Source organism: Pseudopodoces humilis, chromosome 5 (genome assembly GCF_049639895.1).
Source record: "Pseudopodoces humilis isolate 2021_Gansu_Grassland_sample_001 chromosome 5, ASM4963989v1, whole genome shotgun sequence".
NCBI classification, from domain to species: domain Eukaryota; kingdom Metazoa; phylum Chordata; class Aves; order Passeriformes; family Paridae; genus Pseudopodoces; species Pseudopodoces humilis.
Window position 1 is genome coordinate 17437855 of NC_142204.1, and position 25561 is coordinate 17463415.

The following is a 25561-nucleotide window of genomic DNA, read 5'->3' on the forward strand; positions in this document are numbered from 1 at the left end:
ACAGCCAAGAACCACATGTATTTTGTTATCTTTCCCTATTTTTCGTTCCCCCATTGCTACCCCAGTATGTCGCCATCATACTTGTTGCTGAGCCCCCACATCAGCCCACTCTTGTTGAGAAAATACAAAATAGGGTAAACTTCCCTTTTGCCATGTGCATCTTCTTAAAATTTCTGCTTTCTACAGATCTCCTGGTCAGGCCTGTCGTGGAGATGCTCAGAGATCAAACCAGCAGGATTGAAAAAAGCATTCCTCTTTTTTTTATCAAGCTGGCTGGCTCATGTCTGCTCTCCCTAGAAACCTTCAGCTGACCTCCAGTTGTTACCACCTGGTATAGCAGGCTTCAGTGCTAGTTACACTGCCCTCATCAGATGTAGGTATTTATTCCTTCAGGTTGATAAGGTGAGCTATGCATATGCAAAAAATAATCTGGGTTTTGGCTAACTAAAGGACCATCTCACCTTATAGTAAGAAAACGTACTGATTATAAAGAACCACACATTACACACAAAAGGCAGTAAGCTTATTAAAGTGTATGGGCCCACTGTGGGCATGTTCACACCAAAGAAGCCAATTCACTGTAGATTGCACCCATGTAAAAATAAACAGTGAATTTTAATAATATTTATTTATAATAAAGCCTTTCCTTTGAGAAAACACCTGTGTGTTAAAGCAGTACAGTGCTTCAGTGCCTGCTTAAATTAATCAGACAGAAATGATCCTGCAGGACTACTGATCTGAGCCATTACACCCTATCACAAAGAAAAACTGCAGCAGAGCTAATTTGGATCTTGATGATAATTTCTCTTCTGAACATAAATGTGTTCTGGAAACACTCATTTCAACCAGAAAGGATTCTTCCCAGAGAAAACATTTTTAACTTTTAAAACCCATCTATCAACTTGCACAGCAGGCAAAAGGAAATACACAGACCTACTCAATTTTATTCATTCTGGACCAGCAATAATGGATTAAGCTAATCCACTTCAGTTTAAAACCATAAATACATGCTCCTACTGCCAAGCAAAAAACCCCAAAGCTCCAGCTCAGTCCTCAGCATACCTTTTGCATATTAATGGCTCTGCTGTTCCCAAGTATGGTAATATTTCCTGTCCTACACAATACTATACTCTTATTTCCACCACAGCAAATTTATGGCAATTCCAGGTATTTTTCAGTCCAGTTGGTGCATTTTTTTGACATTGAAATTGGTAGCTGCAGTAAAGATTTTTATAATGTTAACATGAAAATAAAAGCAATTCAAAAGGAGCTATACCTATTTTGGAATGCATCCTTCCCTTCAGAAATTTCAGCTTGAGGACATTTCCTTCCCAATTTGCATCTATAGTTTGCAATTATGGAAAGCAATTTAACCATAGTCATTTATATCATCACCTTTTTCTTTTTTAATTTTTTTTTAAACATCAGAATTTCAGTGAACAATTCCTGGGGGAGACTGGAACAAATTAACAGGAGAACTCATCTCAAGAGCCCTGAATCTCAGCTACAGCATATTTGTCACAGAGTACAAGGCAGCTGAAGAAGAGTGTCAGAAACTGAGCTGCAGGGACTTTTTATTTTTCTGCCTTTTTTAAGGGAACTTAGATTAAGTTTTCCAAATATGATATTGGCCTCAGAAAAAGGGAAAGCATGACAATGGGAAGAAAAGGAATCCCAGACTTGAAGGATGATATAGAGAATTATTTCCACTGGACAACAAACAGGAAGGAAGAGTGCAAAGCCCTGAGCTTTTCTAAGAAAATCTCAGAATATGAAAATTTTCAGCAAGACATTACACATCAGATATATATATATATGGAAAGGGAATAGGTGCAATCAAATCTCTCTGAGGTACCAGCAGAGCTCATGAAGCAGCAGTATCCAAGAGCTGTAGAAGAAATTCTATTTGTCATACTGTTTCAGTGAAGTCTTCTTTATGAGATTGAGGAGCAAAACCAATTTGCTACACACACTTAAAAAATGGCAAATCTGAAGTTTACCTTTATCCTAAAAAAGAACTTTATGTCCTACAGTCATAAAAATAGTTCCCAATAAATGGTCAGTTCCTCCAGAAACTCTGTCCCAGTGCAGCCTCTTGACAGAAAACAGGAGGAACTCATACCAAATATTGAGTTACTGCTGAATGAACACCATACAGCAAAGACACTGTAGAGGAAAAAAAATAAAAATTCAATTTTGCTGATGATTTACCTTTTGTCAGCTTTTAAACCCAATTAAGTCTCCCATCTACCCCATGGAAAACATTTGGCGGAATTTTTCACATTTAATTTGTATGATCCAAATTTAATTTGTGTGATGTGAACTGATGTAACTCAGCCGAGGAGATCACTTTGTAAAACATCAGCATTTTGCAGTAAGTCTTTACAGTATCTAAAGAAGTCAGGCTTTCACTGAGGTCTAGTCTGTCTCTTTAAACCATGAACCTTTTAACAGGATATAAATGCCAAACAATGGTGGTCACCATTGGCACAGATGTGCTGAGGCTCAGCACCAAAAAAATGGTATGAATGAAAATAGTCATTATTTCTTTTTTAGGGTCCTAAGTTTGTTCCTAATGACTGTGAGAAGGCTGCCTCTTTGTTTAAGAAATAAAAGTTTTTAACCCAGTGAAGATAAAGTCAATTACAGTATCTTTCAAGTAGAAGTTCGCTAACTCATCATGCTCAGTATTTAATTTAATAAAACCAAGAAAAAGCATACCCAAAGACATCAATTTTTTTTTCATTTATAAGCAACTTTCACTCAGAATTTATATTGCATATATTTCCTTGTAAATTATGGTTTAAAACACAGTGTATTTTGAAATGTGAACATTTCAAAGCATTTCTTCTTTGAAACTGTGCTTTTAAAATTTTTAACATTGTATTTATGAATCAAATTATAAGCTGCATCTAATGCATATGTTCACATATGTATATTATGCATATATGTTCACATATTATATATATACTTTTTTATATATTTTTATATATATATATAAAATATATATGTATATATAAAATATATATGTACTTCCAGGTGCAATTTGTACATATGCATATCTACACAATATACAGTCTGTGTATACTTCGGGAAAGTTTAACAGAATTTGTCATGTAAATAAAATCCTAAATTTCAAGCTTTCACACTTAAATGATGCATGCTTTGTGTCAAAGTTATTGGTGCAAAGCACTAGGTGTCATCCATGTTCACCATGTCACAGCTTGGCTTAAAACTTCCCACGGTGAATTTGGCAATGAGATAAATAAAACAATTAACTCTTCAGCAAATAGGACAGACCACATAGGGATTTGTTGTTCTCTAGCAAGCACCGAAAAATGGTTTTGCTCTACTTCACTTCAAAACCACCTTTTACATTTCAGGCAGTAAAGGGTTCGTATTTCCCCTTTTTCGAGGAGGTGCTTTTCAGAAGCCTGAAGCTAGAAAATGCTGGGTGTTTCCTCGACAGTGCTAAAACCTTTCAAGCTGCTGTGGCAGACCAGATGCTCAACAGCTTGGGCAGCAGGACCCTTTTCTCTGCATGGCACCGCACCCCTCCTGAGATGATGGCAACACTGGGGCTGGCAGCTTCAGCTTTCATCTGGCTCGCATCCCAGGCTCCTATTCTGGCTGGGCATGGATGAACAGGGAACAAACGCTGGCTGTCCCATCCCGAGGCACCCCCTGCAGCCCCTGAATCCGCCGGGACCGCCAGCGGGACAAGGGCGCTCTGTGACAGCCCACACGCCACATGCTCCCAGAGCACGGCTGCTGAGAGGAGCACTCCCCTCTTTTTGTTCTCTCCTGACCCTGTGTCAAACCTTGTTCGAGCTGAATTTAACGGCAAAAACTCCTTGACTTGCAAGGGAGCATAATTAAATCTGTACACGCAGGTATTTTAATGAGTTTTCTTCCAGATAGCTTAGTCAAGTTGAAGAATACTGTTATAGATACATATTATATTGTTGGCTTTTCACAAATATTAAAATGAATGTTATATGTATAAGGTCAGAAAACTTTGTTATATTAATATAGTTCCTTCTACTTCTGTTACTGATGAAACTTAGAAATAGTGGTATAATATACATATATGTTAAGCTATGGCATAGTATTAAAACAGAAAGTACTTTTGTTTGTATAACCCAAAGACTGAAAAAGATAGTTAGAGACCCCCCTCCATCCTTAGATTATTTTATCCAGATGAGGACAGCAGTGACCAGCGCTCTGGGGGAGGAATTTAGTGCGTTTCTGTTATCAGGGAATGTGAAACTCGGTGGAGCCAAGAAGATTGATTTATTGGGAAGGTGGCGAGTCAAAAACTAAACAAAGAAACATCCAAAACTTAAGAAGAATGTTTGAATCATGTATGAGAATTTATGGATATGTAGTAAGAGTCTGTTTTCAAGGGACAATCCTTTGTTAGGAAGGTGTGCTCTCTTGGCTGAATGCAGAGACACCCGGCTGTATCTGTATACTTTATTTTTATCTCCTAATTGTCTTTCTATTAAACTTTTAAATTCTATAAAAAATATGTGAACCTCGTTTTTCACAATACCTTATTTCATTTGCAATTTCAGGGACATTTACCATTATGAAAGCAGGAAAAAAGGAATCTAAACCTTCTGTAATCCCAGCGCCTATGTCCCTTTCTCCTCTGCACAAAATATCTGCTCAGGTCACACTGACTTTTGTGAGGCATGTACTCTGTTTACTAGGGATATTTCTGGCAAAACCTGGATATGAAAAAACACCAAAGCAGAAGTCTGGAGAATGGACATATGTGGTCAAGAACATTACCATGAATGATCACTGCAAAACTGGCACGAGGGTTCATAGGAACCCTGTGTCTAAACACACCAGGACATTAAATTCAGCCCTTACCTGCATGAGTTGCTGCTTCAGTTTCTGTATCTCTGATATGTTGAGCTCACTGAAGAGGTCAGAGACAGGGTGCAGAGATTCTCCTTTCCTACTCGTGGAAGTTCTGTAGTCACCGTTGAGTTTCACAAGAGGCCCGTGGATGTGTCCGTTCATTTTGTCGTCATTGTTGGGCTCACCCCCGTCCTCTGAAAACTTCAACCCATCTACTGATATATTAATATGGTTACTATACATACTATCATTGAGGTTGATATACTGGGACAGTTCCTTTCTCAGGTTGTTCTTTTGCTCTCTTTCATTTTTTAAAGTTTCCAGAGCTTCCTCCAGCTGATGCTCAGCAATCTCCTTCAGCCGGATGGCATCTTCTAGCTGGCTATTAAGCAACACTGTCTCCTCCTCAAATCGTTTAATCTCATGCTTTAAGCCTTCGTATTCAACCTGAATTAGACAAGACAAAGAACATTCATAATACTAAAACTTGAGTTGTGAAAATCTGCCATTTATCAGCCCTGTTGAGATAGGTGCTAGAGAAACTATGGCTCGGAATACCAGACATTGCCTGCTGCTGCAAAGAACTGACTGAACAAAAAGTGCAAGTGGAGCTCACTCTGTTAAATACTCCAGTGCTCACTTTTTCCGCATGCGAGACTCAGAAATAGAAAACCCCTTCCTGAACAACTTATGATAAGCAATGAAATTTCATGGGAAGAAGGCTGTTTATTAGCAGATGTCCTGGTGACAACAGATTTACTATGAATTGCCAAAAACAATGTTGGTATGTCATGGTATTTATACCATATATATCTTAGGTTAATACAGCCTGATTTACAATTTGCAAATATTCTGAAGATGACCTCACATATCAACTCCTACTAGATGTAAAGTCACTCAGGCACAGATAACTATCTTGGTAGTTTTCAAAAATAAGGTAGAAAAACAGTAGAAGAGCCTCAAATCTGTTCTCTGTACTTTACAAGGCTCTCCATTATACCAGAGGCATTTAATTTTAAAAATTAAACCGGAATCTATTTTACAGTCAGTTTAAACTCTAAGACACCCCAAAACTGCTAGAGATTTTTAAATTACCAGAAAAATGCAGCAAACAGCTCATTCAGCCCCCCACAGCCCCTGGACTGTGTGTAGGGATGTCCCTCTGGAGCACATAGGAACCTGCTGCTCCGAGCACAGTGCCTAGAATGTGCCCCAGTGACACCCCTTGGCAGCACTGGAGGGACTCACTGTTCTGTCCTTCTCAGAGGGCAGCTCCCTGCACCACACCAAGGTGTGGTATTTTATCAAGGTATTTATGGGCATTGTGAGCTGAGCTAAACAGAAGCTTCTTGTCTGTCCTTTACAGACAGCTCCCTTGTTCAGTCCTTTCCATTTCACCTCACGTGAAACAAAACCTAGAAAAACACAGCCTAGCTCGAAACCAGCTGATCAGGAATACCTAGAGACAGTGCAGGAGATCCCCACTGCAGAATGCTTCCCCTTTGCTGTCCTTCTTCATCTTCCTATTCACTGTTGGAAAACCCCACAGCAATGAAAAGGAAGAGCTTTGTTTGTCAAGGTACATGTCCACACTTGACCAACACAACTGGTAAAAATGATGACACTTTGTTTTTTTAAATTTAATTCTAATCACATTAGTCATCTGCATCTTAATTTTGAAATGAAAAAAAACCAACTCATTATCAGGTGAAATAATTTAATAGCTTGGTGAAAGAGGGAAAAAAATACTGGATTTTCATGTTTCCATTAAAAACCACATTTTTTTGTGATTGATGCTTCTATAATTCAAACACATTATTATCTGCAATCTTAAGGCATCGTATAGAATTTTTTTATATTTAAAATATATGGATTTCTAAACAAACTAAAATAAGGTTCCAGCAGAAATAAAAATACTCGCCATTCCTACTGAAGTAGAATATTTATCAGTCTGTCAAAAGTCTTTGACTTTTGGAAAGGCAGACTTAAAAACAAAGCACTAATCTTCAAACCCAGAAACTGGAAACATATCAAACAACAAAGAAAGTCCCAAAGTCATATTGGGCATTCTTAAATAGAAAAATAAATCCATGAGAGTTTCAAATCTACATTTAGCAATTTAATATCTTTCCTTACTGGAGGAACAGGTCCATCCAGAAAAATTATGAAATTAAATCAAGTAGCTATAAGTTTATAACTTAAGGACATGAAAAAAAGCCAAACCAAACTAAACAACCAACAGTTTTTCAATTTTAAATGCTTATAAAAGCTATATCTCTATGGTTACCTTCTCATAGACTCTTACTTTAAAAAGCTACAAAAAACCCCCAACATGTAGATAATGACATTTTAGCACTGAGATTTTTAACATATGGTTTTGTAAATTCAACCATTAAAGTATAAAATGCTCTTAAATTTTAACTTGCAGATTAAAGTAATTTTAGAAATCACAAGTGCATGTATCTGTGATACAAAATGACTGATTTTTAAAGCCCTTCAAAATGTGGCAATGTTTTTTCTCTCCACAGACTGCTGGTATTTGGTTTCAGTTAGAATGAAATATTATGACAAATATAAACACTTGCAAACAGATTTCATTTTAGGGGGAAAATAGGACAGTCCATAAAGGGGTCGTTTACTTCCTGAAAACGTGAAAATGTCTCCTATGAGGTTGATGAGAAAAAAATCCTTGCCTCAAAGGAAGAATTTATTGTCAGGGTAAATAACTCTGGCAGCAAAGATGATCTGCTATAAATTCTATTTCAGGAGTGTGAAAGACTAGGCATCCTCATAAATAAGGAAATCATGCACCCATTTCCATTACCTGTGTATTCCCTGCAGCACAGCTCTGTTGTTTTAAGTGTTTCAATCACATTTGTACTGGAGCAGGGAAAAAGCAGTAAAAGAGAGCTGAAATAGCACTGCTTATTCCTGCAGGAATAAGGCAGCTTTGCTCCCAGGTGCCATCAGAATCTGTGAGAGAGCTGGCTCTTCCACAGAAGCCCCAAGAGCACCAGGCAATAGATCAGGACACAACCAGGGGCTGCAGTGCAGAGCTGTGACCCTCTGAGAGCAGGTGAGCAGAGGGTGTTATGAAGTGCAAAGTTATGATGGTCTAGACAGCATCTAAAAGGCAGGAAGTGTTATATCATCCAACCTGGATATTTAAATTTTCATCACCACAACTTTACTCATATGACAGGAGACCAAACCTCTTTTGCTCACTTTAAAGGACAGCTGGCCACTGGGCACTGAGTTCCTGAGGAATGGGAACATGCATGAAGCAAAATTCACAATTCTATCTCTTTCAATAATTCCTCTGTGATTCCATAGTTCTGAAATTAAATATTCTATCACAATTTACCAAAACTGAGGTAAGAGCCTCCCCATATTTCAAAAATGGCCAGTAACACCATTTTAAAATAAGTGATCAGCAAAAATCCAACTGGGAAAAAAACCCAAAAACACCATACAAAGAAATGTCTACCAAAGTGCTCTGCGGGATCACATTATGGAAATTGGAGAAAACAGTGACAATTTACAGTACAGAGCCTTGAATCTTTCAATGCTTACTTGATTCTGTTTCAGTGTGGACACCAGTTTCTGTAAAGTGATGTTTTCTTCTTCCAGCTCAGTGTAGTCCTGCAGCAGTCTCGCCTCTCGAAACTTATACTCTCGAATCTCATCTTTCATTCGTATCCTCTGCAGCTCCACCATTTCATTATTCTGACAAGAGAAAACACAAGTACCTTACAATTCACACACAGCAACTTTAATGCTGAACACTGCCTTGAGAAAAGGCCAAACAAAAATTAATCCTGAAATAGAAATGATTCAACAGTGCACATCAAAACACCATCACCTATTAATCTGAGGCCAAGCAATAATTTCAGGTGTGTGCTGGCAATTCAGAAATGAGGACATCTGATAGAGAAGCCTGATTTAAACAGTTTCAGGATTAGATGCTTATTGAAGTGGAAGCCCTGGAAAGGCTGTAGCATCTCATGGCCCTACAATACAGCAGGATTTAACTAAAATTACCACCTGTTTTCCACTGAAGGATGCGTTTTACATTCATACAGAAAAGCAGTGAGTACTGACATCTGTTCTCCAAAGGCATCTGCTTGGGAGCAAGGTGAAGTCACATCTGCAGGCACTAGAGAGTCTCACAGGCAGGCACAGGGTGGAAAGCACTTAGCAAGCTGAGCAGGATCACACCCAACACTCTGGGAGCACACAAGGTCACCATTTCATTTTTCCCATTAGCACATACTGTGCCCAGACAGCCTCATGAGAGAGAACATGAGGGATCAGTTTCACCAAAAATCGATTCCATCAGATTCCAGCTCCGCCTGAGTTTGACATCAAGGGTCAGGTTATTCTGGAAAGACTCTGCTGGCATAACCACAATGTAAAAGGCACTGCAGGAAGACAGAGTTAACACGCAGCTGGAAGAAAACCAGAGAACCAAGAGTGACCAATACAGCTCTGTTGGGAGGAACAACCTTTGAAGAAGTCCTGCTTTGAAGAGAAGCCTGCATTTGTCTGATTAATAGAAAGAGGCATGGTCAGTCACATCTCCTTTCCTGCAGGAGGATCTGAGCATTACCACAGCAGCTGGAGGAGAGACTTTACTGATGGGGGAGACCCCCCTCACTGCTGGAATGTCACAGAGAGCACACCTGGGAAGCAGTAATGAATTTCTGTAAAAGATTCCAGTGTGGAGGGAGGGCAACTACTGGCCTGATAGATACCTGAAAGTCAAATGTTTAAGCAGAAACTATAGTCAGGGAGATCTAAATCAATCAATCTGCACCACTCACTCTCTGGTACATGAAGGCTAAAACCTCACATTCTGAATTAAGGATAAACAGAACTTCACTTAGCATCTCGGTTAAATAATTACAAACCTCTGGAAAAGAACTTTGCAAAGCATGAAAAAAAATAAACATTTTGATGCAAGACTTTACAAAAGTTTCATTTAAAAATGAAAACTTTTTGTTAGAGGAAACTAAAAACCATTGCTCTCCTCCTAGCAGCCAGTTAAGAAGAAATAAAGCAACTCCCTAATTTCTGAACTGAAAACAACTGAAAAGATTCCCAGCAGAAGAGTCACAGAGCACTAGAGAAAAGTAAATATTTCTGCATCCATCACTGACTAATAAACCTCTGAACAAATTGTAAGAGCAACACCACAGATGATTTCAAAAGCTGAAGGCATTTTACACCCCCAGGCTGCCTTTATACCTTTTGTTTCTGCCAGCACAGCTGCATTCCCAGCTGTGGCAGGTGTGGGGGCGTGTGCCAGTCTGAGGCGGTAGGGGGACAACACCAAACGCACAACTCCACCGTGTCAAGGATAAATGAAACTGCTCTGCAACTCTCCCAGTACTTGAGGATGATCAGCCCAGGGAATGAGCTGGCTGACATCCATCCAGCACTGCCAGGAGCCCTGGGAGAGGGAGCATCCTGACAGGATCCCAGAAGTGCTCAGCAAGCCATTCCCAATGGCGCTGCCTGCACTTCACTGCGGTGAGACCAGCAGCAGCAGCAGCAGCCAGGACACATCTACTCGTGATCCAAACTGCCTCTGCCATCAACACTGCTGAGAGGAAGGAGGGCCTCCCCAAAAGGCCAGGCTGGATGGGGCCTTGAGCACCCTGGTCCAGCAGAAGGTGCCCCTGTTCATGGTGGGGGCAGGGTGGAACTACACAATCCTCAAGATCCTTTTTAACACAATCCACTTTCTGGTTCTGTGGTTCTGAAAAGGAAGCATGAAAAAGGTGCCCAGAAATGGAGGACATGAACAAGTAATTTTTACAGATCCTGATGTTTTCTGATAGACTATCAGGCAGGGTAGCTTGAAAAAGCCTTGAAAATTAATTCTGTAAGATGTGAGTACCCCTTTGTCTCAAACTGCAACAGAAAACATGAGCTATCACCTTGCTGGAGTGCATCACTATTTCTTTAAAAGAGATAGCACATTTCTTCACCATTTATAACTGCTGCTTCCTACGTAATCTTGGAGATAGAAACAGAACATCTATCGTTCTCCTCTTCTTACACACAGAGAAACTCCTTCTGCACTGCAGCTTCTATTTGTCCTTTCTCATGGCATTTCATCAAGGAAGAAACAGCAGGAAAAAGGAAGACTCACCAGCTGGAGCATCCAATGTGCCATGTCTGCCCAAACACCTCCTGCCACACTTCCAATGGCCAGGGCCAAGGTCACTACTGGAAGCAATCCCTCTGCTTTGACACAGGGGCAAAACCAACTCAGCATATAACAGAATAGGCCATTACCTTTTCAAAGCAATATAAAATGTGTGTTTTCTCACTGCAAACACCCAGGAGTTATTCTCCATACTCCAGATCCCTCCTCCTTGCAAACATCTGCATTATGCTGGCAAACACCCAGCTGCAAAGCACTCCAGTGCTCTCCATGCTTGTCAGGAAAGGCAGTGATTCCATTCCACAGGCCCAAAACCCAGTGTTTCAGAGGTGTACTAGCAAATAGCCACAGGACATGTGGAAGGCTATTCTGATTTCCTTTATATACACCTCTATATATATATATATATACACACCTCTGTGTATTTTCTGGAAGTGAAAATAGGTCCTGAATCTATTAAAAAAAAAAAAAATCACATTGAGTTTAGTGTCTTTTACCGTTGGTAGGAAGAATATATTAGTTTTCATCAAATGCTTTGATTAATTATATTAACGTCTCACAATCCTATTATTTTGAACAATTTCAAATACACATTTATTAGGCAAAGTATCTGCAGTTATAGAGGAGAGCTCTTGCTCTACTGATACAATGCTGGAAAGAAGCAGATTTTTTTATTTGGTGGACTTGTATGAAAAGAATATGAAAGGATTTAAAAACACAAGGCAAAAGGATGCCAGCAGGGCAGTTATCTACATGAGCCACTAGAGGACAATGTAACCCAAATTATTAGCAAAGTAATTCGTAATTAAACTTTGCTACTCATCAAGCACTGGACTTGCAGGACAAGCAATTGAGCCAGATGCTTTTACTAGGGCACTGCCTCAGGACTTTTTACATTCCCAGAGAGAATTCCCCTATGAACTATGTACTGGGCCTGTAAAAGCCAAATGAATCCAAGAGGTGGAGCTGATGACACACCAACAAAGTTTTAATGGCTGAAAATTATTTTCAATCCCAGCCACCAGCTGAACATGGTGCAATGGCTTTAATGGATTGGTGCCAAAGAAGAAGGAAAAGGCCTCTCAGTGAAACTATAGAAAACAAGAGAGTCCTTGTCAGCATTGCATCTCATTATACGTGAGCACTAATTGTGGAAGATGTCATCCCTGCAGCACCTCTAATGAATGTACACATCATGAAGCAGACCATGGCAAACAAAAAACAGGAAGCTCAGTCCAGACAAAGTCTGTTCAGGTCACCTATTTACTGGTACCTAGATATATGTTCAGAATTGTAATATATGAAAAGTGAAAGACATCTCTAGGTTATGCAGAGACAAGGACCATGCTTGTATACTACCAGCCATCAATCCTGACAGGTCTCTGAGCATCAGTGGAATATTAAATAACAGAAGTTTGTACTTGTTAGCAAATTAAACATTATACAATTAATACAATATTAATTTTTGATTCAGCACAGACTTTTAAAATGCTTTATCTCATATGCCACATAGAGAACACGTTGTATTAATCGTGTGTGGATTCGTTGCAATGCATTGTGTAATGTCAAATAATTGCAGCTGAGAAGGTACTTTAAAACGAGGGAATGGAAATGGCTAATGTTGAACACTGTGAAAAAGTACACAATTTTCATGTCAGAACACTCCCAAGTGCTGCCCCAGGAAGCCACTTGCTATGCTCCTGTGGCCTATCAATTCACCTAAAGAAAACAAACTGGGAAAGGAAGGGACCACTAAAGCTGAGTACTCTCGTCTAGGGGTGAGAAGTGAATTCCGATGGATTCTGGTTTCCTAAATAGTGACAAAACATACTGAATTTCTTGGGAAAGTGGCAGCCTTCTTTTTTTTCTTTTTTTTAGCCTTCTTTTTAAAGTGAATGCATTCCCATTAACTATTTTGGTTCCCCCCTATGCTGGAGTACATAAAGGACTATTTTTTTTACTTCTGTATTTTGTCTACTGCTTTTTATCCCCCCCAAAAAATTGTGGAACTAGTGTTTGGGCTTTTTCCATCCACTGTGTTCAAACAAATGTTCAATAAGAGATTTCAGGTTCTTACTACAGCAAAACATATTTTCACACTGAAAAACAGCCTTATAAATCATCGATTAATTATACATCCCAAACTACCCAGACTAAATCCCTACTTATCTGTTGGAATATGCAAGCCATAGCATGGTGCTGTACATAATTTTTTTAATTTTCATAACTCACTAGAGAACAAGAGAACAACGATATGTTGTATACACCAAAATTGTATACTTCAAATTTAATGGCATTGTTTTCTAGTTGATGCAGGATAAAATCCCATTCTATCTGATGACAGTTTTATTGCACTAGTAGTAAATTGAATACAAGAGAAAGTTTATGCTCAGCCTAATATCCATGATCTTATGTGTTTGTTGACAAGTCTCACTGTAAATTTGTATGTCATGTTTACTTTATTGTGAAGAGGAAAATAAAAGATGTATTTTTTATGAAGAACAGTAATAGTGATAGAAAATTCAATTTAACAGGGGTTGAGAGAAGAGAGAATGAAAGTGGCAACAGAAGAGCATTTTCTTTTTTTGTCATAAGGTGTTTTAAGTTCCCAGAGTCCTCTACACTAGCCTTAAAGTTTCCCTCCCTCATCTACAGGTGTACTCAACTTGAACTAAAAGAATGGCATTTTCCATGTTTCCAGGTATATTTAAAAATATAAAGGGATTTTGTGGATGACCTAAAGTGACCTGGTCTGACCCCTTTGCAGAATTTGCACCCCAGTCCTCCTAATTCACACATTCTGATGCCCAACTAAGCAGGGTTGCGGCATCTTTTACAGAACTGTTTTTGCTATTTCAATACACAGATATCTCTACATCCCAAAATAAATTATTACAAAGATTATTTTTCATCATTGTCAGAAGTCTGCATCCTCCTTTTTGACCTGAATTTTTCTGGTCTCATCCTTCAAAAAGCTTCATCAGATGGCTTTGTTAGACTTCATGATGTTGTATCTGCTCTAAGCAGCTGTATTGGCATCCTACTTTAAAAACACAAATACAGCTCCTATTGTCCAAACCCAGAAATCACTAATATTTGAAATTAGGTACAATTCTGACATCTCTTGGCTTTAGGTATATCACTCACTGTCTAAAACCCAGGAAATAAAAATGCTGTTCTGCACAAGGCATTTTTGAAAATATATCTGTAGCATAGCATAAATATCTATCCATCTTTCCCTTCCTGTGGATAGACTTACAAAGGGAAGGATGAAAAAAGCCATATATTTGTTGGCTATAGCATACAGATTAGAAGCCAGATCATGATAATGTATGTTTCAAGCTCTTTCCCCAGCAACAGATTTCAAATAAAGCATTTACAATACATCTAATAACTTAATCATCTGAAATGCTCAGTGCATTTAATTGGAATAGCTAAATCTGAAGAAGTAGAATGAATTTGTATCAAGGGCAATTAAATAGCCCATTTATGTACTTATCACAGAGTCTGAAACCCATCATATTTAATGTTGCAAATCCTGCCACATATAAATCCCTACAAAGCAGCTATTTTATTGACTTCATATATAATTATATATAAAAAGATAGAACTAAGGAATGTTCTGACAGTTCAGGAATTAAATTTTCCTGCTGAGTATCATGGTCACATAATATTCTTTATAAGATGGTATGAACCACAAATCTCTAATCATGCATATTACCTGAAAAAATAATGGTTTGATTTGACTGCATTTATAGCAATTAATGCACTAAAATTAGTGCATTAATTATACATAAATCTCTTAGTGTATTAATTATACTTATTTATAATTAATATCAGCACTCTGTAACAAACACTGCTATAATATTTTCAATTCCTTTAAAGGATGAGAAACTTCGCCAAACTAAGCCTTATTAAAGCAGTGTGGGAGAAAATTCAGAATCCAGGGTTACAGCACTGAACAGCTAATACACATCTGTGCAATGGCTTCATGCATGAATATTTGATCATTGCAAATAGCAAAATATCAATTAGCTGGAACAAATTTTGCCACGACGAGGACACTGTGGGTGCTATGTGAGCATCCAGACAGGTCCTCCTGCAATTCCCACCTGGTGCACTTGTCTTAGGATAAACCACATTGCCTGTCACGGTGGCAAGGGAGAGAGGGTGCTGGTGGAGGGAGGATGCACATGAAGAACAAAGACCTGATAAGATCATGTTCCATCACATCAAGCACTGTCAAGGTCACTGCTAAACCACATCCATAAGTACAACATTCACAGATATTTTAATTAACTCCAACATTTGTGACTCAACCACTTCCCTAAGCATCGTGTTCCAGTGCTTGATAACCCTTTTGGTGAAGAATTTTTTTACTAATATCTAATCTAAACTGGTGTAACTTGAAGCCATTTCTTCTTACCCTATCAATCTTTAGTTGGGAGATGAGCCTAACCCTGGCTCTTTTCAGGTAGTTCTAGAGAGCAATAAGGCTCCCCTGAGCCTCGTTTTCTCCAGGTCTGCACTCTCTGAAACAGGGGCTGTTGCCCGCTCCACATCACCCAATTACCTCATAGCAGGATGAGTAGTATCATAAAAATACCGAACCCAAATTGCTCTTGACAGATTAGCTTAAAAAAAAAAAAAAAAAAAGGGTTGATTCTAGGGCATATTTTGTACTGAATGGATTATATTTTTTGCCCAGTTATAACCTTTCCTATTACATTGTCACTTTCTATATGCAATTTAAAAAGCCAAGAGCAGTGATTCTACATGACAATGCCTCAAGGCAGGCTTTTTGATGGAGAAACTGCACAGGCCTTTTCAAGCTCATCAAGAGGCCAAGAGCTGGTTTTAAATCCTAACTGATCACTTAGGAGAAGCATCTGCCAGTTACATGTATCTCTTTGAGAGGCCATCTGTCAGGTCCAAAATGCCAAATTTCATTCCAGACCCAAAAGGGGAACTGGCTAACCAACAAAAGAAAAGTTGTGTTAACAGGGTGTGGGGCTGTGATCAGTTTAAGCTCATCAGTCCCTCAGCTGCTGTTCCCAGGTCTTGACCCTCCCTCGGGCCAGTGCTACCTTCCACATCACCAGCCAGAAAAAGGGCAGCAAGCCACTCCAGAAAACAAATAAAGATAGTTTTAATGGTGTTTATACTCCCTGACTTTGCTGACAGGCTGGACACACAAGCACTGGTGCTGGCAGGAGGTAGGGAAAATAGGAAAATATGTCATTTCTGATTTGGGTGTGCTTGCTGCTCAACAACAACTGTATGATCTGTTCTGTTCTAAATACATACTGTGATGTTGGCTTTTTGCAAGTATTAAGATGATCTTAGAATAGCTTTTGCTATGTCTTTTTCTTTTTTCTCCTGCTAGTAGCTAAAAAGTTTTTAGGTGTAGGTCAAGAAGAATTTTGGATGTTAGGGCTATGTCCTGTCTGTACAAAGCAAGATAACCCCCAGTGAAAAGATGAATGGGGCCCAGATTATTCACCCTTACTATCAACACTCACTGCCTGTAGAAGAAAGAACCCCAGCCCAAATAAAAAGATGATAAAGAGAAATCAAACTCTAAGAGCACATGCTTTAAAAAGGTGGACCCAAGGAGTGACCATGCAAAACAGTTCCTGGAAAAATTTGAAAATGTATAAATCCATGTAGCAGGGATGGTATATAAAGGGTGTTTCCAAAACACCTGGTGTGCTCCTGGCAGAGAGCCAAGAACCCGGCCGTTTTAACCCTTTGCTTTACTATCTTTGTCTCCTATTGTCTTTTTGTTTATATTAAACCTTCTAAAATTTATTAGGCGAGTGAACCTCGTTTTTCACAGTTCCAAGTTCCAGAGGTGGAAACCCAGCCCCATTGATGTAAATTATAAAATTAATATAGCCTTCAGCAGGACTAAGATTTCATTGTATGCACTGAAATGTTGAGGAGCCAGGAGCAGTAAAGTGAATGCCTGAAGGTAAAAAGGAAGAAAGAAATAAGAGGGGTGAGCTCTACTACTTTAGGCTTCATTATGATTGGTTGGTATGGAAAAATACATCCCTGTTTATTGGCTGCTTGCTTTCACATTCCTTCTTTTGTCCTTCCCTATCTTTTGCTGTCAGGATCTCAGAGCTCCCTGTGGTAACCTGTCTCCAGACATGCTGGGCAGTGGCTCCACTGCCCCATGTTTAAGGCACAGAGCTAGGCTCCTTGTGAGCTTTCCATTCCCCATGGCCACTGCCTCTCCTCCTCAGGAACTGGAGCTATTTTAATTACAGCTGGCCTCTAGCTCAGCCCTGCCTTCCCTCTATTCCTTACACCAGCAATGAAACCGTGCTGCTGAGGGACACACGTGCCAGGTCAGGGCTCTCAGCTCAGCCTCCCCAACCTGCACTGCCCTGAAGTACTACTCAAGCTCTGCTTTCTCCAGTTTGCACATCAATCTTTGTTCTTGGAAACACCAGCCAGACATTGCAACATCCATGTCTGTAAGTGCCTCTGCTCTCCCCTGCAGTGGGAGGGCTGTGCTGCAGGACTGGGTCAGAGCACAGAAAGATGACAGAGCTGACATGCAGACCCAGGGCTAGCCAGCAGTACCAATAAATCTGGTCCCTGGGACAGTGCAGTTAAATTAGTAGGGGGCTGAGTTCAAATTAGTCAGAGATGTAACTAATCCTGATCCTCAGCTTATCCAAGATCATAAAAGTAATAAAAAATAGATATCAAAGGGGCCCCTGGGCAGCATTCAGTAGTCAGTTTATCTTTCCCAGGGTAAGAGCAACATCTCTGTCATTCCTGATATCCATCTAACGTCTTGTTAAAGACTTCCAACAACCCCATCACCTTTCCCAGAAACTTCCTTCCTGGCTTCACTTTTCCTTTTGCCACGGATGTATTTTGAATTTCAAATCTGAAGCAGAGTCTTTCACAATGAAAGACAAAAATAGTATTTCTTCTCCTACCCAGAGAAGGCAAAAAATAAATGCATCTGTTCCTCTCTGCAGGAGATTTCCATTTGCCCACTCTATCCATCTTCAGCCATCTCTGTGTCCTCTACAACCAAAAGAGCAGGTAAGAAATGAGGATTCCAGATAGTTCCCACCACAGAGTAAACACTTTAGATGCCCTTGCATGACATGCAGGGAGATGGGCAATGAACTACAATGGAAAGTAGATATTGTGGTGGGAAAAAGGAGAACCAGAATAACACAGTATTCCTTCACTGTTCCTCACACTGGAGGAGAAATACACTGCAAGAAAGAAGAAACCTTTAATACTTTCTAGAAAGTGGAGTGAAAAAGTCTAAAAGAGATAAAAAACCTCTTCACAGGTACAAATCTATTTCAAGGGGTCATCTGCTGGCACATTCTCTATTGTGCTGCAAAGGAACTGTGAGAGCTCATCAAAGGGGCTCTGTAAGCCCATGCTCACAGCAGAGCATCTCTCAACAAAATTATTCCTGCAGATCATCAACTGCAGAGGTGTTTTAAAAGCTCTGTGAATCGACACCCACCACCCTCCCAATGACAACAGGCTCTTTCAAGCTCCCCTTGAAAAATATCAATACAATATAAATGGTTGCTATGAAAAGAGGTACAAGAAGAAAGTTAAACTTCAGTAATTACTCTTCTCCAGATGGGCAGAGGCATGGCATCTTTAAACTAACACATCTGAGCAACAAAATTTGAATATAATTATGTGGCCAAATCTGTCGTTATTAAGGGAGAGTACTTCCTCAAAGTCAGGAGCAATTGCAGTAATTAAAATCCATGTAACATTACCCATCTGCTACAAAAAGCAGCACAGCATTCTGCAGCTTATTTGACCTTGTGTGCACCCACCCCCTCTAATTCTTCTGTGGCATGAGCAGAACCATCAATTCAGAAACAGCAACTGATTAATATTAAAAAGATGAACATGGCTTGATGACTAATGGCTTTTTATCATCAGAGACTTAGGGTTTTTATTTTAGAGCATATGTTTGAGTGACGTAGGTAGCAAATAAAGTCAAAGGTAAGTACCTCATCTGTCTGAAAACCACAACTTTTAGGACAGAATAGTACACATAATTTTTACTTGTTACGGGACACATGGTGGTTTGAATTGAATTTGAATTGAATACAAATGCCCACATAAAAGATTTTTTAAAGTAAATTGCACTGAAGGTTACTTGAATTTGTTGATATGGTCAGTAAAAATACCTGTACTCAGGAAGTGTGGCTGTAACAGTGTAGTACTCTTCACCGTTCAATATAAATTGGTTTGAAACCTGATCATGGCTTTTATAATCTGCCCTTTTTTTTTATTCTAATACAGATCATAAATTTCACACACTTACTTTATACATATGCATATTTATCTATATATTACGGTCAACAGTAATAATTTTCATGCTGACAGTTTTCTATCTTTTCCTTTAAAGGCTGCACAAACAAGATTCTTGCTGCTCAGCATGCAGGACAGAAATACAGATGTAATACATGCCATAAGAACACAGTGCAAGGACTGATTATTAATGCTGCAGTTCTCACACAGATTATTGAAGCATGTTGCCTATGGCTGCACAGCCTTAGAATTAAATTATTCCTTTGGGAAATGAATAAACACCAAGTATCATTAACTGCCTGCAATGCATCAAAATGGAAAAAAAAAAAAAAAAGCAAGCCATAAAATTCTGTATTTGCTCAGGGAGTAAAATATCAAGTAAGCTATGGGATTGTTTAGCTATGGGTATAAAAATTACATTTAAATCTATTTCCACTCTCTTGTGCTTCCCCCCTTAAAACCACTGGTGATTTTGTTTCACCATTTGTTTCCACTGGGCTTTCACCCAGCTCACTATGGGTGTTAGTCTGATAGCAGAAGCCTTCTGCTAAAATAGATCATTGATACAGACAAAAGAACTAACTGGGAACACCCATAAAAAATCCCTGCGAACAGTCCTTCAGAAATCTAAAGTTAAATTCACCTAAAGCACTGATAGTTTTCTATAAACACCTTGTGGCATGAGGAGTGGCAATTAACAAGTAATCTTGATGATCATTATAGCACATGTGAGCAAAGGGACTCAGCAGCTCTGGGGGCTCAGCTGCAGCAAGAAAGAGTCAGGACCTTGAGAAATGAAGAACTACTTTCTTTGCAGATTTATGGAAATCTAGAAATCTAGTCCATGTGAAAAGTGGAGAGGAAAACGCTGAACTTCAAAGACATGTTCTCATAAGCCTCATCTGTGTCAATATCAGTGTTTCCAAATTCTGAGCTGAGCCTTCTCTCAAGCCTTCAAGGCAGCTGGGTGAAATGGGGTTGCCAGACTGGCCCTGCTGCTGGCCTTGGCAGGCTCGGTGGCCTGGGGAGATTAGGGCAGTGTGACAGCTTCCCCCCATCCAGACCTCAGCCATGCCCCCGAGGTGCATGGATAACAGGGGAGTGCTGGACTGTAAATCTCCAGGTACTGCTAAGAAACTTCCTTGGCAGTGAAGGACTGCAGTCCAAAGTCTTAATTGCTGACGGAGTATACACGGCTGACACCATGAATGGTTTTGAGCATCAGCACTTTATTATTCCCCAGTGCAACCTTTTATACCCTTCTCACATGCATAACACCTGTGTGCCCTTTTACTCTTTTGTGATTGGTCACTACACATCTGCATTCCCTGCCTTTTCCTTCAGTGCTGGTTACCTATCTTACACAGCTGCAACTTACCAGGGGCGAGATTGCCTGCAGCACGATCTCTATTCTTTTACAATCCATTCTCCCACAAATTGCTCCCTCCTGCTTCCTACCCTCCCATTAGACCACTGATGATTGATAACTTAAGCTCCCTTTGTTTTTTCCTAACTGATTCTTAACATAAATCTACAAAATGTAGAGGATGGCTCCAGATTTGTTACAGTGTTTTTAAATTTTCTGTGACTTCTTAAAGCACTCAACCATGACCTCAATGTGCCATCATTACTAATGAAATTCAGTATCAGTTTCAGCAAATAACTATTTAAATCCAAGTTTTTTAGTTCTGATTCTGTTGTATGCCCCATGGCCTGATACAGCACAACTGAACTCAGTTATACACTGAAAAGAAGTGCAGCAGAATAATCAATCCAATAAAATGACAGCCAGTCTCAGGGAATAAAAACAACATCACTCTTGAACCAGGTCAGAATTCAGACAAGCAACAGGAATAAGATGAAATTTATGAACTCTCCTTCATTAACTGATCAATACATTCTTATGTCATACCTACACAGTTGTGGACTATTGTCAGGTTTTTCATCACTGAAATACTGCTACCAGTGTCTATAGAGAAAACAATCCAGGCTGCAAGAATTCCTTGGGCTCTTAATTATTATACTGAGGGTGACTTAACCCAGCATATCAATCAGAGAATTGACTTAGCATTTTCCTGATCCTACATGCCTCCCTACAAATATATGTATGGATCATGGGATATACAGCACACCTATGCCATGCACTCTGTGCAGGGTAATGTAGGACATTGCCAAATACAAGGGCAGAATAGGAAAAATCCCCCAAACAGAACTTCAAGTGTAATCACAGCTTTTGGCAGTGCATTAACCCCAGTTTAATAGTCTCTCTCTTTGATCACATAGGAACTTCCATAACATAGGTAATTTTTCTTCAGCCTGTACAGTACCTCTTGTGTAAGACAGAAACAACAAGGAGAAAAAATTAACCCTGCAGCCACATCCATCTGTTCTTTGCCCTCATCCTCAGTGAATGGCAGCTCCTTAAGATCAAGTGGCCACACTGCCCCAGTATATGAAAATAAAGTGCTACCTGTTTTAATGTCTCAGAGTAGGGTATCCATTGCTTTGCAGCAGTTTGGTGTTTGCTGCAGGAGTGCTGAAGCTGCAGCAAGCACAGGGAAGAGAGCTGAGCTGCTCTAGGAAAAGAAAATCCCCATCACAAATCAGAGACATTGATTGTGCTCCTTGAGAGGTACCAAGTCAAAATCCCTGTGTTTTCATAAAGTAAGGAATTCTTTCTATGTGCAGTTCAAAGCTTCAAGTTTAAGCTAAAAATCCATTTCTGGCCTTGGTCCTCAGAAAGTGGAAAACATCACTTTCCCTGTGGACCTTTCCAGCTGTCACCACTAAATGGGAAGCTTTTGAAGACAACTTTCACACAGCAACAAAAGGACAAGACATGAGCCTTTGAATCCCAAATTATTTCCCCCCACACTCTTGAGTCCCTCAGAGATCAGCTGAGATTCAGGAGCATCTAGACAGAATGCAGATGTGCTCTTGTTAATTGGCCCAGCACACTACGGTGTCACAACCCCTTCCACCGGGAACATTTTTGTAAATAAATGCAGCATAAAGCCTAAATATTGTCCTCAGTCTATCCCATTAAGGGATTGGAGCTGCTGTAGCACTTTTCTGACTTCCATTTTATTTTTTCTCATTCTCTCAGGGAAGTGTTTGGGTGACCCAGAGAAATTCCAGTAAATATTTCTTTAAATCTAAACATTGTACTGAAAGCTTTTCCTGCCCTAATTTGTCCTAAACTCAGCAATAAAAGCATACTACCCTGCCTAACATCGCCACCAATTCCATTTCTGCTCTAACTAACATATCTGGTCCTTTTTCTTCCCACTAAAGATTGTCAAAATGTTTTGTTCTTTTGCCCCTCCAACCTTCACTTCTTATTTACCATTTTTTCAACAGAGGCATCAGTGTGCTGAACTTGCATCAAATACTAATTTCTCCCCAATATCTGACATTTGGGTTAAACAGGGGTTAATGAAAAACGTACAAATAATGTTTAATAGTTAAATTCAAACTTGCAAGGAAATAAAAAAGATTGCTTACCTTGCAGGCTGATCCTTTGCCAAACCTGATCAATAAAATGCATTCATATCTCAATCTTGACAACTGTTTTAAGCTGTTTATTTATTTGCTAAAACAGAAGACAATATCACGTCCCAGTATCAAAAACCAGAAACAGACCAATAGCAGCAGTCTCTGCCATTGTGTTGTCTGTCTCATGGACAGAGACAAACCAGTCTCTAATAATCCTAGCCTCAGGATACCCTGTGGCAATCAAATGCTTTTTTTTTTTTTTTTTTAATTAACATTTTCTCCCAAGTTTCCCCTTCATTTTAAGATCATGGGTGAGGATGCATATTTTTAACATATACTAGCTAGTGTGTTAATCAACCCACATTAAAAACATACAATGGAAACAATCATAATATCATACATATTATATATCATAGATATCCTGTTATATATATTATTATAGGTTTTTTTTTTTGACAAGGCCCTGAATCTTTGCTTTGCTTGAGATGAAGGGTAATAAATCAAAACTAGTCAGAACTTGACTAATCACAAACAAATCTTATTTTTCCCTTATTATAGAATTCCCTTCACATATTTCACTTTGGTGTAACAGACTGCTGTAAGAGATACCCCATGCCACAAGCTCCGCCATCATCCCCTTTCTTCTACACAGAAATCCTATATCTGACACAAATCCGCGACAATCAAGGGAGGAATTCAAATAGAAAACTTTCACACCCTGTCAGTTTGGTGATCTTGGAATAGGATCCCATGTTTCTGCTATAAGTGCAAGACTGGAAGGGATGGGTAAGAGGGCAGCAGGTCCCAATGCCTACAGCAGCCTGTGGCTCAGCTATTTTCCTGCACCAGCCCTGAGGTCAAGCACCAACTCTCTGCCAGGCTCTGCACAAAGCCCGAGGACTTGTCCCAGCCCTGGCAAATGGCTCAGAGAGAGCCCCACTTGTGGCAGTACCACGTATTTCATCAGCACAGCACCTGTGCTAAGTGTAAATCGAGCTGATAAGGACAGTCAAGGCTCTGGACAAAGCTCGGCACAGCTCTTGGAAAGCACTGAAATGCACAGTACTTGTTTCGGACAGGAACTCTTCTTTGTGTTCCAAGATGAAAAGGGGACTGTTTTATATAAGGCAGTTTCCAATAGTATGGGCTTTCACAGGGGAACAAAAGCCAATGATGCAACTTTTCCTGCCTAGAATCTCAATTAGAAACTTGGATTTAGCACTGGTACACAGCTTTGGAAGTAAATAGGAAATGGAACAGAAGAGTGTATGTAGAAGGGATTCCTTAAAGTGAAAAACCCTTTCTTTAAAGAGAAAGACAGTTGTAACACCCTGTAATTGCATAACAAGCAAAAAAAGGATGGGAGATTCTTTAAATACTCCTTCAGGTAAAGTGCTGAGTGTTGCTAGTGATTTCCATGTTTAAGCACACAAAACACATGTGAAAGAGTTGCTACATGACAGAGTCTGGGTCTTCTTTTGCAATACATAAAGAGGAAACAGATTCATACTAGCTCTGTCAAAAGCTCTTCAATATTAGGAACACTGCAAAGACGATTACAATTTTTCAGCTTTGGGTAGGGAAAGCAGTACACTACAGTTAGTGTTAGGGGTACAAGAATCCCTGGAATTTCCGAGCTTTAAGATGCAGCACGAACTTCCTCCCTCATCTTACACATATCACCAAGTGTCAAAGAAACCAAAGAATGCAAGAGATCAGCATTCAGTTACTAGAAATGGAGATCTGAGCCTCAATGCCTCAACATCCCATTACAGGAAAGAAATCATCTCATTATAACAAATCTGTACAAATTACACACCTTAAATTAGACCACATTTAAAACAGTGCAGACCTTCTATTGGCATTCAAAACAATGCATTCATTTATATAGAAAGGTAAGAAATTGGCAAAACATGTCCTGGTTAAACAAAGTATTATTATTGAAACAATTTATTTCCACAGTATTTTATCCCTCATATGAATAAGAGAAATGTGTGCTATAGGAACAGACTGGTAAAATTATCTCACAAAGCAGGCAGGGAGATGAACAGATGGCAGCAACAGGCATCACTAGACCTTGCTTATACATATGATCTTTATCATTTCCATAAGACTAGAAAATTACTCTCTATGAAATACAACATTCTGAGGGTGAGGCAGAAATATTTTTTTGGTTTCCCATGGAATCAAAGATTATGGACTGTCCACCATGATAACGTTAGTGGTTCTAAAAGGAAATTCCATACAGAGATAGTTCATTTCCGCTAATTTGTCTACTGGAAGCTACCTTGGGTTTGGTTTCTTTGTAGACAGGGTGTTCTTTTGCAGAAGATTATCTTGAACTGCACATATACCTTCATCTTACCCAAAAAAAGAGACAAGTTTAGAGCATGCTTAGTGTGCCCAGCCACAACATGTGTGACAGCATTTACAGGGAGAAAATCTCTTAGTCACAGAAGGCAAACCATGGCTGGTTTGGGCACTTTTTTAATTTATAAAATTGCTTCTCTCTCCAACCAAAGCACTTTTTCCCACTGTGTGTTTCATACCAAGCTTCCTTCTTCCTGCCTGCTTATCCCATCCTGCCATATGTTCCAAATGAGAAAGGTTTTAATTACAGCAGTTACTGTAGCACTTCCCTGCCTACAGAGCACAGCAGAGTCTTTTCAGAAATAAAGAATTGGTTTTATCACTATTATC

At 39.4% G+C, this 25561-nt stretch overlaps 1 protein-coding gene across 12 annotated transcripts in view; it reads right to left on the reverse strand.

The window, feature by feature from the left end:
- BICD1 (BICD cargo adaptor 1) overlaps nt 1-25561 on the reverse strand; it is a 166730-nt gene that overhangs the window by 41456 nt on the left and 99713 nt on the right. For all 12 annotated transcript variants that reach the window (XM_088055076.1, XM_088055075.1, XM_088055081.1 and 9 more), the window contains 2 exons: nt 8446-8598; nt 4882-5319 (listed from right to left, as the gene is read on the reverse strand). In XM_088055076.1, the coding sequence (XP_087911202.1) occupies nt 4882-5319; nt 8446-8598 (591 nt within the window). The remainder of the gene's footprint in view (nt 1-4881; nt 5320-8445; nt 8599-25561) is intronic.